Source organism: Physeter macrocephalus, chromosome 21 (assembly GCF_002837175.3).
Source record: "Physeter macrocephalus isolate SW-GA chromosome 21, ASM283717v5, whole genome shotgun sequence".
Taxonomy (NCBI): Eukaryota; Metazoa; Chordata; class Mammalia; order Artiodactyla; family Physeteridae; genus Physeter; species Physeter macrocephalus.
This window is the reverse complement of record NC_041234.1, coordinates 121404822-121419967: the sequence shown is the minus strand read 5'-3', so window position 1 is coordinate 121419967 and position 15146 is coordinate 121404822. Positions and strand designations below refer to the sequence as shown.

At 44.8% G+C, this 15146-nt stretch overlaps 1 protein-coding gene across 6 annotated transcripts in view; it reads left to right on the top strand.

Moving 5' to 3' along the window:
- The first annotated feature begins 144 nt into the window (after positions 1 to 144).
- Positions 145 to 15146, top strand: part of F8 (coagulation factor VIII) — a 119123-nt gene continuing 104121 nt past the window's right edge. For 4 of the 6 annotated variants that reach the window (XM_024116776.3, XM_028482410.1, XM_028482412.1 and 1 more), the window contains exon 1: positions 3059 to 3791. In XM_024116776.3, the coding sequence (XP_023972544.1) occupies positions 3646 to 3791 (146 nt within the window). In that variant the 5' untranslated portion in view covers positions 3059 to 3645. Of the gene's footprint in view, positions 189 to 1163; positions 1594 to 3058; positions 3792 to 15146 lie in introns of those variants that run through there. The other 2 variants (XM_028482413.2, XM_028482414.2) reach the window with 2 other exon arrangements.

Genomic DNA, 15146 nt, shown 5'->3' with positions numbered 1-15146 from the left:
GTGTCACTAACCCCGCGGCCCCGCCCCCCAGGCGCGTCGGAACGCGCGTGCGCGGAAGGCCTCTCGCGGAGGAGTTACCGCGCTGCACGTAGTCTAGCTCGCAGCTCGCCTGGAAGGGGATTCCCCGTGCGCGACTGCAGTGCGCCCCTTCCCCAGGGAAGACTGCTTCACTCCTTACTTTACTAAAGGTAAAGAAAGCGGGCTTGTAGTGGTTGTTCATGTCAACATTGAGCACGTATTTATCAGTGCCCACTCTGTGCCCGACGCTGTGCTACTGGAAGAAGACATTTAAGAAACATTGCAGTCACAGTGACCGACACGGGCTCAGAAAGGAAAGCGCTCGCGCTGCCCGCAGCGCCCGCCGAGCCCTTTAACCACGTGCCGCGGCGCACCTCCCCGCCCCAGCCCCAAGCGACAGCTTTCGCTGTTACTCCGTCTCAGTTCACGGGAACGCCACCTTTCCAAAACCCTTGCTGTTATTCTGAACTCCTTTCTCAAAGCCCACAAACCCAGTTCGTCAGCAACCAGCAGAAGCGCCACCTTCACAATGAATCCAGCCCTGCTCGCCCCTCCACTGCTTCCGCCCCAGCCCAAATCACAGTCGTTTCTCGCCCTCAGTTAACAGGTCACCTGCTCCTACCCTTGTACCACTAAAGCCTATCCTCTCCGCTGCGGCCAGAGCTCACGACCCTGCCCTGCTCAGAACCCTACCATGGCTCCCTGTAAGCCCTCGGTGTATGAGCCACAGGCCCTTTACTAACATGTAAGCTTCTCAGGCACGCCTTCCATGACCATCCTCATTTAAAATTGCAACCTGGTACACCCCTCCTTCCCCTTCTCCTACTTACTTTCCTTTTGGGCACAGTACTTATTTCACCTAACATACGTAAGGTATTCCTGTCTTTCAGGTATTGCTTACCGTTTCTCAGTTGTTTCTTTTTCACTGCTCTGCACCCAGTGCCTAAGACACTGTCTGGTTAGGACAAATGGGTAGTTGTGTGCTCTTTGGCAAACCATTAACCTCTCTGCCCCTCAGATGGTTCATCTGTACTCGCTTTGCAGTCTTATTGTGAGGACTAAATCACATAATGTGTAAAGCACATGGCAGAGAATTATCACCCTGTATTGTGACTGTATCTACCTTTTTGTCCCCGCCGCTGCAGCATGACTCCCAGAAGACAGGAACTGGATTTTATTCGTCTCTGAAGCGTGGACGTATAGCAAAAGGGTTAGGAGCAAGACTTCTGGAGCCAGATTAAATGGGTTTGAATGCTACAATTTACAAACTGTGTGACCATGGCCAAGTTGCCTAACCTCTCTGTGCTTCAGTTTCATCACCTGTACAATGAAGACAAGAATGCTTGCTGCATTAGAAAGCACTTAGAACAGTTCCTGGAATATATTACATGCCAGCTATTATGTCTGCAAACTTGTGCCTGGCAGAGAGAAGGTCTCAGCAAATGTTTACCCAAGGGGCTTCTTCCTGATTGTTTGCAAGCTGGACAATACCTTGCCAATGGCTCCCAAACACATTCCTATCCGTGCAGAAGTGGACTCTCCGTGATAACACTTCTTATAGAAACCCTGATCAAGGTTCTTATTAGCTCCTATACTTTGAGGCCCTTGGGAGGCTCTCATACTTCCTAATATACATTAAACTGAGTAGGTTCTCTGCTTGAGCTCAGCATGGCTATATTTTGATGTAAGGAGATATAGCCTATACTCAGGCCAAATGTAAACAACCTTAAGAAGCATCAGGTAGCAACGATGCAAGGACGTGGATGCTGGGTAGTTATGAGTGCTCTGTAAGCAAATGAAGCCAAGAGAGATATCGGTAGTGCCGGTGGGGATAGAGAACTTACAGTGTCAAGGCGCTTGTCCAGATTTTTTTCTTAATTTATTTATTTTATTTTTATTTATTTTGGCTGCGTTGGGTCTTTGTTGCTGCACGGACTGGGATTCCAGGAGGGGCTGGCTTTTACCCCTCTTCCCATCTGACAGAGTACGTCTCAGACCTGAAGCCCTGAAAACTTCCCAAACGGAAGGTACCTATGGAAATCCATCCTCCCCCACTTGTGCTGCGTGAAGAAGCCCCTGCCGCAGTGCATCCTCGGAGGTGGAGGAAGCAGGGTCTCCGTGATGCAGGGAACCGGCGCCCCTGGTCATGGCCGTGTGTTGTCCCGAACCCAGTCCAGGTAATTAGTAACCTTGGTGTACACGCCCGGAATGCCCTTCTGGCCACAGCCGAGGCCCCAGCTGATGATGCCGACCAAGGTCATGTGGTTGTCCTTCATACACACCAGGGGGCCGCCCGAGTCACCCTGCAGAAGGGAGAACAGGTCAGCTCTTTGCAAAAATGCAGACTCTTTGGGGGGAGGTTAGGGTGAATGTTTGTAGTGTTCCTATGTACTTTTTTTTTTTAATATAAATTTATTTTTATTTATTTTGGCTGCGTTGGGTCTTTGTTGCTGCACGCGCGCGGGCTTTCTCTAGCTGCGGCGAGCGGGGGCAGCTCTTCGTTGCGGTGCGCGGGCCTCTCACTGCAGTAGCTTCTCTTGTTGCGGAGCACAGGCTCTAGGTGCGCGGGCTTCAATAGTTGTGGCACGTGGGCTCAGTAATTGTGGCTCGCGGGCTCTAGAGCGCAGGCTCAGTAGTTGTAGCGCACGGGCTTAGTTGCTCCGCGGCATGTGGGATCTTCCCGGACCAGGGATCGAACCCGTGTCCCCTGCATTGGCAGGCGGATTCTTAACCACTGCGCCACCAGGGAAGCCCGCTTGTCCAGATTTGAGCTCATTAGAAGGTGAGACTTGAGCCAAGACTTGCAGGAGATGTGGGAGTGGAAGCGTGTGGCGATCTGGGGAAAGGGGTTTCAGGTAGAGGAAATGGCAGATGCTAAGGTCCAGGTGCAAGGGTGTGCTTGGTGTTTTAAGGAAGAGCAAGGAGGCCAGTAGCTGGAGTGAGATGAAACCTTGGAGGTGGGGAGAAGGGACATGCAGATCATGGGGAAGACTCTAGGCCATGGTCAAAATGTAGGATTATACTGAGTGAGGTCAGAAGCCAGTGGAGGTTTCTGGGCAAAGAAGTAACTGGATCCGCTTTATGGTTTTAAAGGTCATTCATTGGTGTCTGTGAGGGGCAAGGGTAGAAGCAGGGAGACTATTAGAATGTTACTCTTGCTGGTGCAGGTGGATTCCAGAATCTTCTACAACATCTTTGGCGTCTCTTGTTGCTGCTGCTACTAAGAAAGACGGAGCGCACTAGGACTGTGAACACAGATTGGAACTCCTCTTCACCTTCAGCCCCCTCTTTCCTTTCCTCAGAGGTTCTGAGCAAAGCAGCATTCTTGTGCCCCTGCTGCTTTCAGAGGTGAACGGGTTAAGCTTTAGCTCAGCCTCCCTTTTCCTACTCAGTTCTTCCTGTGGCTGCTTCCACTGCCAGAAAGGAAGCAATCCTCTCCGTCACTGCTGAGTGCTAATGCTGCTGTCACTCCAGCCAGTCAAGTTCCCTAAAGTCCTTTGAGAAAATTGTGGGACTTTTCACTAAATCATACAAAATTTACCTTTTTTCTCCTGGGAGCCAAAGATATTTTTAGAGAAGAATTAATCTTTCGTTTCTCCAGTCGAACATTTTCTAGCAATCAGAGCCATGCAAATAGAGCTCTCCACCTGCTTCTTTCTGTGCCTTTTGCCTTTCAGCTTTGGTGCCATCAGAAGATACTACCTGGGCGCGGTGGAACTGTCCTGGGACTATATGCAGAGTGAACTGCTCAGTGGGCTGCACGTGGACACAAGGTAAAGGCCTGCTCTAGACGGGCCGGTCAGGATGGTGGGGCTGTGACTCTGGCTGTTTTTGTCCATTGCTTCTCTCTGGAAACTAGAGAGTGGAGTAGAGTGAGGGCAAAAAGGCAAGCAGCATAAGAGACAGAACGAAACTTCCCTCAGCCTACCCCACAGCTTCCACAGGGAGAAGAACACTAAGAACCATCAATATTACACGCAAGTTTGCTGTAAGGATAGTATCAGCCATGAGTTCAGAAACTTTTCATCTTTTCTGGGTTCTGGTGCATTTGGGGAGAGTAGTATTAAATCATCTTTCCAATATTATCTATGGTCGTTGATTTATTCAGACTTTTCTACCTCTTCTTCAGTCAATATTGGTTATACACATTTTCCTAGAAAGCAATCGGTTATCCCTAGATTTGATAATGTATTGTTATCAAGTTACATAATAGTCTTGTGATATTGTTAAACTGTTCTGTGTCTGGAGTTATATCTCCATTCTCAGTCTGTGTATGTTCTCTTTACCTCTCTTATAAATAATATTTCCAGGAAGTTTCTCGATTTTATTGCCTTTGTCAGGACCCATCTTTTGGTTCTATCAATTTCTGTTTTTACTTTCATCAATTCATCTCCTCTTCCTAGCTTCCTTTGGTTCATTTAGTTGATCTAACTTTTTGCTTATTGAGTTGAATGTTGAAGTCACTTGTTTTAAATTTGGTTTTGTCTTCTTTAAATGTGTATTATAAAGATTTAAACCCAATACATATAATGGTAATGTAAATATTAAATATGGTCATGTCATACATACGTTACAATCTTTTCTGTTCTTTTTGCTTTGCTCCCCACTCTCCTTCTACTTGAGCCCCCTTCTTGATTATCCCCAATCAGGTAACCCTAGTATGGTAATATATATTCATGTACATGCACATGTATGTACATATATGCAAATAAAGGTTTTCTTGGTCATTGTTTGTTTTACAAAAATGGGATATTATACACTATTCTCACTCACTAACACCTAATAGAATTCTGTCCAAGTCAGTTGGCATAACTTCAGTCTTTTTAACGGCTAAATAAAATTCCCTATTATTCCAGGTTTTTGGCCATTATATCCTATATCATTACATACTGATGCTTTTATTCCTATAGGACAGATTCTCAAGAGGGATATTGCTGGAATGAAGGGAATATTTCCTTTTTAGTTTTAATTTCCCAAAAGGCTAGAACTCTTCAAACATTTCTACCATCAACATATAGGAGTGCCCTTCTCCCTGCATTCACATCAGCAATAAGTTTTACCTTGTTTTTTAATTTTTGCCAACCTAGTAGGTATGGAGTGATATTTCATCATTACAATAATCGCATTCCTTTTATTTCTAATGAGGCTGAACATCTTTTCAAATGCTTGTTGACTACTGCATTTATATTTTGAGATTTGACTATTCACATGTTTGGCCCATTTTTCTTTGGGCTCTTTCATTTTTTTTTTAGATTGTGAGAACTATTTTATTCTTACAAGTGTTAACCCTTTGTTATAATACGTTAATATACTAAAGTATATTGCAATATCACCAAAGACTTATTGTTTGTCTATTGACTTTGTTTTCTGCACATGAAGTCTGTTTATTCTCCCAGATTCTCTTGCAAGATTTTTACTGTTTTGCTTTTTACATTTATGGCTTCAATTCATCTGATAATTATTTTTGTATATGGTATGGGAGTAGGAGCTATCTAGTTTTATTTCCATCCAGATCAATAGCCTATTGCAAGGCACCGTTTATCAAACAATACATCTTTTGCCACTGATTTGAATAAAAACATTCATCATATAAAATTCTCATATATATTAGTATCTCATTAAATTTCATTAAATTTATACATAAATTTTATTAATATAATAAATGTAAGTAATTTATTATGACATTTATCCCTATGCATTTTATAAATATGTTGCTATTGTTAATCAGATGTTTTCTCCTATGTTCTTGATGTTAAGTACCAGAATAGAGAAAAGCTATTGGTTTGTGTATATTCATCTCAAATCTAGCTACCTTACTGAATTCTCATATAAATTCTAATAATTTTACATGGCAGTCTCTATGTGTATTGAATCATATTCAAAATAAGACAGATTTTAGCTCTTGTCCAATGTTTAATCAGTTATTTTTTTTTCTTATCTTATTGATTTTACTTGAAACAGTCTTTATATTTTGCTTTTTAGAATAACATTTGCTGTTTGTTCTTGATAAGTGGTCTTTGTTACTCCTTGCCATAAAATTTTCATTACTAATGGCTTTTCAGCATTCTAGCATCATATGAATTTTGGCCTCTAATATGTTGAGGACAAATAGATTATATGTCAATAGACTTCCTGACATTGAACATCCTTACATTCTTGAAGTAAAATCTAATGTTCATACAATTTGATTATTGTTGGGTTCTATGTGCTAATATTTTTTTAGACACTGTGTGCCTTTGTTATGTGGGATTGATCTATAGCTTTATTTTTTAATTTAAGTATAGTTGATTTATAATATTGTGGTAGTTTGAAGTGTAGAGCATAGTGATTCAGTATTTTTACATATTATATTCCATCATAGGTTTTTAGAAGATAATGGTTATAGTCCCCTGTGCTATACTGTATATCCTTGTTGTTTACCTATTTTATATATAGTAGTTTGTATCTGTTAATCCGATACCCTTAATTTGTCTCTCCCCCCTTCCCTTTCCCCTTTGATAACCATAAGTTTGTTTTCTATATCTGTGAGTCTGTTTCTGTTTTGCGTATACATTCATTTGTATCATTTTTTAGATTCCACATATGAGTGAAATATATAGTATTTGTCTTTCTCTGTCTGACTTATTTCACTAAGCATAATATTCTCTAGGTCCTAAGCATAATATTCTCTAGGTCCATCCATGTTGCTACAGATGGCAAGATTTCATGCTTTTTTATGGCTGAGTAGTATTCCATTGTGTGTGTCTGTGTGTGTGTGTGTGTGTGTCTGTGTGTGTGTGTGTGTGTGTGTGTGTGTGTGTAAAACACATCTTCTTAAGTCAATTGTCTGTTGTTGGGCACTTGGGTTGTTTCCATGCCTTGGCTATTGTAAATAGTGCTGCTATGAACATTGGGGTACATATAGCTTTTCAAATTACTGTTTTTATTTTTTTCTGGATATATAGCTTTATTTTTTACTATTATTATTATTAGATTTTGATATTAAAGTTTTATTGGCTTTATCAAATGAATTGGTGAGTGTTCTATCCTTTTCTATTGCCTAAAATAGCTCAAATAACATTAGAGTTATCTATTGTTTTAAAGTTAGATAAGACTCACATATGAATCCATTTGGTCCAAGTGACATTTGCAATATCTTTAATCATCTCTTCAGGCTCTTCTATGTTAACTAGTCAAATCAAAATTTCAACTTATTTTTGGAGTCAGCTTTAATAATTTTATACCTTTCTAGGAAATCATTTCCTTTATTTTTTCAATTTTGTTGCCACTGTGTTGCATATAGCACTCTCTCATGATTATTTTACTCCACATTATCTGTAGCTATTTGCCCTTTCTCATTCTTAAATTCCTAAATTTTTGTTATTTATCTTTTCTACATGAACAAGTTTATCAGGGATGTCTCTTTGGTTGTTGTTGGGGGTGGTCTTTTCAAATAATGAGCTTTTGGCTTTTTTTGTTCTTCTTCGTTGTTTTTTTTAAATTAATTAATTTATTTTATTTATTTTTGGCTGCGTTGGGTCTTTGTTGCTGTGCACGGGCTTTCTCTAGTTGTGGTGAGCGGGGGCTACTCTTCGTAGTGTTGCCCGGGCTTCTCATTGCAGTGGCTTCTCTTGTTGCGGAGCATGGGCTCTGGAGCACAGGCTCAGTAGTTGTGGCACCTGGGCTCAGTAGTTGTGGCTCACGGGCTTCGTTGCTCCACGGCATGTGGGATCTTCCCAGACCAGGGCTCAAACCTGTGTCCCCTGCATTGCCAGGCGGACTCTTAACCACTGCGCCACCAGGGAAGTCCCTGGTTATTTTTTATATTTAATTTATTTTCAGATTTTATCTTTATCAATGATAGTTTCTTTTGGCTTGTCATGCTATATTTTTTCTAATATCTTAGGGAAAATAATATGTTCTTTTCTCTTTCTTTTGTCCTTTGTTTTTTTTGGTTTTTTTTCGGTTTTTTTTTTTGCGGTACGCGGGCCTCTCATTGTTGTTGCCTCTCCCGTTGCGGAGCACAGGCTCTGGACGCGCAGGCTCAGCGGCCACGGCTCACGGGCCCAGCCGCTCCGCGGCATGTGGGATCCTCCCGGACCGGGGCACGAACCCACATCCCCTGCATCGGCAGGCGGACCCTCAACCACTGCGCCACCAGGGTAGCCTGTCCTTTGTTTTTAACGGTGAAGGCATTTAAAGCTGTACGTTTTTCTCTGAGAACAATTTTTCCATATCCCATGGGTTATGTTATGAAGAGTTTTCTTTTCATTGTTTTCAGCAGAGTCTGTAATATCCTCTTTGATTTCATTTAGAAGCATGATCTTTAATCACATTTGTAATTTGGTTGTCAAGTTAGTTTTTTGGTATTTGGATCAACTTTGAGCATACTGTTAGTTTCCTACTGCTGTGTAACAAAGTACCTCACACTTAGCAGTTTGCAACAACATCCATTTATTATTATCTCACAGTTTCAGTGGGTCAGAAGTCCAGGTGGGCTCAACTAGGTACTCTGCTCAGGATCATACAAGGCCAAGATCAAGGTGTTGACAGGGCTTTGCTCCTTACTGGAGACTCTGTGGGGGAATCCACTTCCAGGCTGAATTGGAATTTAGTTCCTTCTCTCAGTTTCCATGCGGCACCCTCCATCTTCATGCTAGCAAGCGTGCATCAAGTCTGTTTCATGCTTCGGATCTGTGTAACATATTCATGAGCATGACACCAAACGTCAAAGGTCACGAGGGACAACATTTTGCCTACCACAGGTGTAGTTTACATACAATGAAACACACAGATTTTCAAATGTACAGTTTGATAAGCTTTGGCAAACACATACAAGTTACATAACCACCACCCTAGTCAACCCTCCTGCAACTTTTCAGTGAGTCTCTCTACCCTTACCTGGCACCAGGCAACAAGCTCCTTTCTGTAATTACAGATTCGCTTTTGATGTTACAAGACTTTTATATCAGTAGATTCATACAGTATGCACTCTTCAGTGTCTGGCTTTTTATCTTAAGCATCGTGATTTGGAAATTCACCTAGGTTGTTGCATGAAGTTGTTTTGTCCTTTTTATTGTTGATTACTACTCGATTATGGGAATATATCACAATGTGTATATCTTTTCCCTGCCACATGGACCTTTGGATTGTTTCCAGGGGCTGATGTAAATAAACCTGCTATGAACATACCTGTGCAAGTTTTTGTGTGGCCATCTGCTTTCCTTTATCTTACATAAATATCTAGGAGTGAAATTGCTGGATCATGCTGAAATGCATGTTTAACTTTATAAGAAACTACCAACAGATTTCTGGCATAGTTGTACCATTTTGTACTCTCACCAACAATGCATGAAAGTGCCCGTGGCAACACATACTGGACAATATCTGATGTTACCAGTATGTAATTTTAGTCATTTTAATGACTATGTGGTGGTATCTTACTGTATGTTTAATTTACATTCTCTGATAACAAAAGATGCTGAGCATCTTTGCATGTGTAATTGACCATTTCTGTATCTTATTTAATAAAATGTTTATTCAGATCTTTGGCCCATTTTTAAATTGGGTTATCTTATTATTGTTGAGTTTTGAGAATTCTTTGTATATTCCGGATAAAAGTACATTTTGAGATGTACCTGTTTTCAATATTTTCTCCCAGCACAAAGGTTTTCATTTTAATGAACTCCAATTAATCTATTCTTTTTTCCGCTGGTTGCTTGTGGTTTTGGTGTCGTATCTAAAAAGCCATTGCCAAATCCAAAGTCACAAAGATTTACACCTGTTCTCTTCTAAGAGGTTTATAGTTTTAGCTCTTATATTTAGTTCTTTGATACACTGAGTTAACTTTTGTGTATGGTTTAAGGAAGAGATCCAAGCCCGTGGTTGTGCAGTGTTAATGATCCTGAAGTAGAGGCCCAGATGGTCAGTAGCCTGGTACCTAAATGAACCATTGACCATTTATCCATTAATGTTGGTCTTTTTGAAAATTAATATTGAAATAGTTGTACTTAATACACTGTGCTTGTATTATAGTTTTCATCTAGCATGCAGGCTGAGGTATAGTGAATAATAGACTGAGTGTAAAATTGAATTGAATGGAGAAAATGATTTATTATCTAGCTTTCCGTTGTTTTATAGGCAGTCACATGTATTTACCAGGAAAAAGTTGATAGAATTTTTATTTTGATGATACCATTTTATAGTCTAGATTATTTTGATACTGATTAACAGGATAAGCTGACTCTGGACACATCCTGACAACCTCTGCCAAGGTCTGAAACAAACATCTGGGAAAATTCAGTTTTGTATTATCTATTCCTGCAGCTGCTCCACTTCTTCTAAGCAAGGGTCAGGGAATATAATAGGTTTTCCGATTGGTTTTAGATAAAATGTGAAAGAACAGTTCAGGTCAAGGACATTGTTGCCAAATATATTTGGCAAGATTTATATATCAAACCTCAAGGGAAATACACAAACAAAAAACCCACATAAGTTAGGAAGGAGTAAAACCTGTGAACCCGGGAACATTTTGTCACTTACTGTGCAGATTGCCCTGAATGTGAGACATAAATCACGTCCCACATGACTAGGGCCTAGGCCTTCTGTTTCTGTCTCACAATCTTGATCTTTCATCTAGCTTTTGGTTCTCACTCTTCCCTCAGAGAGAGAAAAATTTGTTTTCTGTGCGCTCTTGATCTAGTAAACATTTTTTATGTCTTATATTTTCATTTTAGTCATAAATATTAAAGTGAAAGTACTGTGCTAGTGTATGTCAAAATACCTATCTCTGGACATGGGTCTGAGTCTTGTTAGAAACCAATGGAAGCTTTGGAGAAGCTGAGTAGGGTAGACTCAGGAGAGCCAAGGAGATGGAGTGGGAAAAGGGGAAGGGAACAAACTAGGGGTGAGTTGATGACAGTGGAAGGCCAGGAGATGGGACAAATGAACCGAAGGGAGGAGTATACTCAACGATGTAGGCATCAAATAATGTTAAATGACTAAAAACCATGTAGGTCTATGCCCAGGCTAATGCCATGGAAATTTCTAGAGATGGATGAAATTAGAGCACATTTAAATATGAATTAATATCACCATTTGGGTTCCCCAGAAGCAGACTGTGAGATGGATATCAACGTGCAGGAATTTTATCTAGAGTGTTCTTGGGATCACTACCTGGGAAAGCAGGGGAGGGCGGAGGGAGAAGCTGGGCCGCAGCGCAGGCCGGCCCTACAAGGAGCTCTGGAGCGGGAATGACCCTTCTGCGTTGTCCCACCTGGGCCAACGCGGCCAGGCCCCCTGTGTCTCTGTACTGATCGGTCATTAAGCACTGGCTATCCTGGGAAGGGGCGTGGCTATTCTGAGAAGGGGCGTGGCTATCCTGGGAAGGAGCGAGGCTATTCTGGGAGGGGCGTGGCATTCCGGGAGGGGCGTGGCTATCCCGGGAAGGGGGCGTGACCTCCAGAAAGGGGCTGTGGTCTACTCTGGGAATGGGCGTGGCCTCCCTGAGAAGGGCCAGTGGGCTGCTTTGGAAAACGGGCGTCCAGGCCCTGTGGGCAGGGCATGAGCCTGGCAGGCCACTCCTGGAAGATACCGGAGCTGAAGGCTGCCGTCCAGCAGCACCCACCCCCCAGGTGGCCGGGTTCGAGTACTTTCCGGGCCGCCCCCTCCCCATCTCCATCACAGCCCCCCCTCACTCCCCCTCCATGTCCTCACCTGCATCGGGGGCAGCTTCTCCAGGCCCCAGGGGCCGTCGCGTCGCGCCCCTCAGCTGGTGTGGCTGCCCTGGGGTGTGACCCACTCCTGCCCGCTTCGCGTGGGGCAGCCCTCCCCCCTTGGCGGTCGTGCCCCGGGGGCTCCTCGTCTGGCGTGCTGCTCCTTGGGTACGGTAGCCCCAGGTGCCCAGGCGGCGCCCCTGGCTTCTCACTCAGTGAGACTCTCGTGTTTTGTGCTGTGAGGACCTTCTACACTGCCGAGCCCAGAGCTGCAGGTGGGGATGGGCGGCACAGACTCCCTGGGTGGGTCACAGGGGAAGAGAGGTTATTTTGCTGCCATTCTTTGGTTCCTAAACCCGTGTGTTCTCATTCGGGCCACAGAACCATCTTTGAATCAATGCATATCCAGCACCTTGGAGGTTGACCCCCTACCCTTATGGAGCCCTGCCTCCAAGCTGGAGCTTTACCTGTGCCTTTAAGAGGCCATTCCATTGCTCTCTCTGTCTGGCAGCTTCTGCACGGGGTGGCATCTGATAAAGCCAGTGGATGCCATGGTCATGGGCTCACTCCAGCACCTCCTTTGCTGTACAGTGGTCCCCTGGTCTGATATGATGCCATATGGGATCCTCCATCAGTGAATCAAACCCTCTGTGAGCCCTCAGACAGTGGTGCTGGCTGAGGCCCTGCAGGCAGGAAAGCTAGCACATCCCTGAAATACATGTCTCTTCTCTTCAGAATGAAGAGCTAGCCCTTCTAGGGTGGAAGGGATCCAATGCAATTTGCCACCGAATCTCTGGCTGGTCTCCATGATGGACAGTGCCCAGTTAGGAGCTCAGCATTGGTTTCTGTTGCTGGCAGGTTGGATTTGGGGAGGCAACACAAGTTAAATGAGCCTTAGTCAGTGGGAACCCTTGCTTTTGGGTCCACGCATTAATTCTCTCCGCGCCTCCACCGCCGCTTGGCTCCCATCTTGGCATCACTGAGATGGCCCGTGTAGAGGCTGGCTAATGGTAATTGTCAGTCATTTTGTCTCTGTTATTGTTTGCACTTTTTCCACAGTAGCTATTCTCTGATGGCGTTGACATATGACTTGAAGGTTTTTTAATTTTGTACCCACTCACTAATATGCCTTTGCCCCAGTCTTCCTTGTCCTTGACCTTCCAGTCCTTTTCTTTCTAGGCCCTTGAACAGCCAGCCAAGCCATTTGCTGCTGTCCGTTAGTCTGTATATATTTGAACCTTGGGCCGTTTCTCTTTCTGCTCAAAGTGAACAACCAACATTAGCCAAAATCTGGCCCATCGGGAGATTTTCCTTCACCATTGTCTATTAAATCCACCCCTGAGTGGGGCTGTAATACAACAGCAGTCAATTTTGGGCTCGTACCTGAATACCAAGCTGACCCAACTGTACATAATCTCAGGCTTTTTGCCCCCCTAGCAACTGGTCGTCAGGGACCCCCACATGGCTATGAGTGTGACTTGAGGTAAAGGTGGCTGTGTAGCACGAGTAGATGAGGTGGGCCTCTGACAATCTGCTCATTCAGCCTGCTCGTGCACTCTGGTCCATGCAGGTCCCCACGCCTTCCTCTGTAAATCAGCTCCTTTTACTGGAAGGGCTTCCTTATCAGTGCACTGGCTTCTGGCCCTCAGCCAGTACAGAGAGTCACTTGTCCTGGCCTTGGGCTGGCCGAGCTGCTCCCGGCACGTGCTTTCTCGGGTGTCCTGGAAACCCTGGGATGGAGTGAGCTGCAAGGCTCCCCGGGAGGGGAGGGCTGTCAGGGAGGAGAGAATTAAGTCAGTCTCATCTTTGCCTCCTCCTTGAGAGAGGTGTACGCAAAACAATGCACACTTTGAAGGAGTGTTTTCAGTCCATCTCTGCTGCTGCATCCCTCCAAGGCTGCTGAGGTCTTCCTCTGTGACTGTCGGTTGGCCAGTTTCTCTCGTGCTTGCAACGGTGTTTGGGTGAAGCAAGAGCTGCCAAACGGTTCGGTGCAGGCTCAGCATTTTCAGGCTCTGCCAAAGCCTTGTGTCTTGTGAAGGGGCATCTCCCTCATTTCCTTGGCTGATCCTTGCTCCCTGATTTCGACACTGTCCAGGGCTCACAGAGCCTCCTTCTGCAAGTGGCTGTGTGGTGTGTCTGCCTGTGTCTGTGCCTCTTCTTTCCACCGTCGCCTGCCGTTCGTGTCGAGTGCGGCTCCCGGAAACTCGCGTAGCAGCGTCTGCTCTGTCTGCCATTCGATGTACTTTTATTTTTCACCAGAGCCGTTCAAACCGACGTCTCTGGGCCACAGCCCTCATCAGAGTTCCAGGGGCACAAACTCGGGGACCTACCAGATGGTTCCACCCTGCTGGGTACCAGCTTCGCCTTAGCATAGCGGCGGTTTTGGTGGGCGGGGGGCCACTGTGTGCCTCACGACAGAGCTCTGACAGCCTCACGCCTACCCTTTCGCTGCGAAGCACCGTTTGGGGGCCTTTTAAGTTTTCGGTCGTTCTGAGCGGGGTTCTGCTAATCACGGGTGACAGCATTGCCCCAAATTTATAGCTGTCGCTGACTTATCTGAAAGCAAATCGGATGAAAAAGAATGTTGCCAGCCAACATTGTGCAAGTAGTGACAACTTCTGTGTTTCCTTGGGTGATTTTATAGCTTTTTAAGCACACAAATTTCAAAAAAAAAAAAAAAAGGGTTTGTCTGCTTTATTTCTTTTGTGTATGTATGTGTGCAGGAAGTTTATTGGGAGGAGTTTATTGGGGCTTAGCTTACTGAGGCTCACCAAGTGTCTGGATAGTTTCCTTGAGGAATGGTGACATATCAGGGCCTTAGTGTTGGTCTCTGTTCCTGGCAAGCTGGACATTTACAACAGCAGTAGCTAGATCAGCCTTGGTGAGTCCATGATGTTGAGCCCATGCATCGTCACCATCATGGCTCCTCCATTTATATGTCCATTTTGGCAGCATGGGGGTGCCAACGACTGAGGCTGGCTAACAGCAGCTGGCTTAGTCATTCAGTTTACTTGGTTGTTTTGTGCAGCTTCCGTGGCAGAAAGTGCAGCATTTATTGCAAGACGCCCAACCTGAGGCCAAGCAAGGAGAACGGGCAGTTCATGCTCAAAAGACCCGAACACCCCGATGGCTTTCGGGGAAGGGCTTTTAAAGGCAAGGTGAGGGAGCGGGTGGCGGGCGGGGCACCTGATCGGCTCGCTCACGGACGTCCTTCTGGCCGGTTGGTGGCGAGGCAACCAGGTGGCATTTCGGGAGGGAGTCAACACCATCACCCTTCTGGTTCCGGTGGTCCGGGGTCTACGCGCCGGTGGTCAGCGTGCACTTACCTTCTTCCACCCGGTGGGGGTCTTAGTATCCGCAAAACAGCTCAGGGATAGGACACAGGATACGATCTGTAGCCCTTGAGGAGCAACTTTCTCTCTCCTTTTCAGTGTT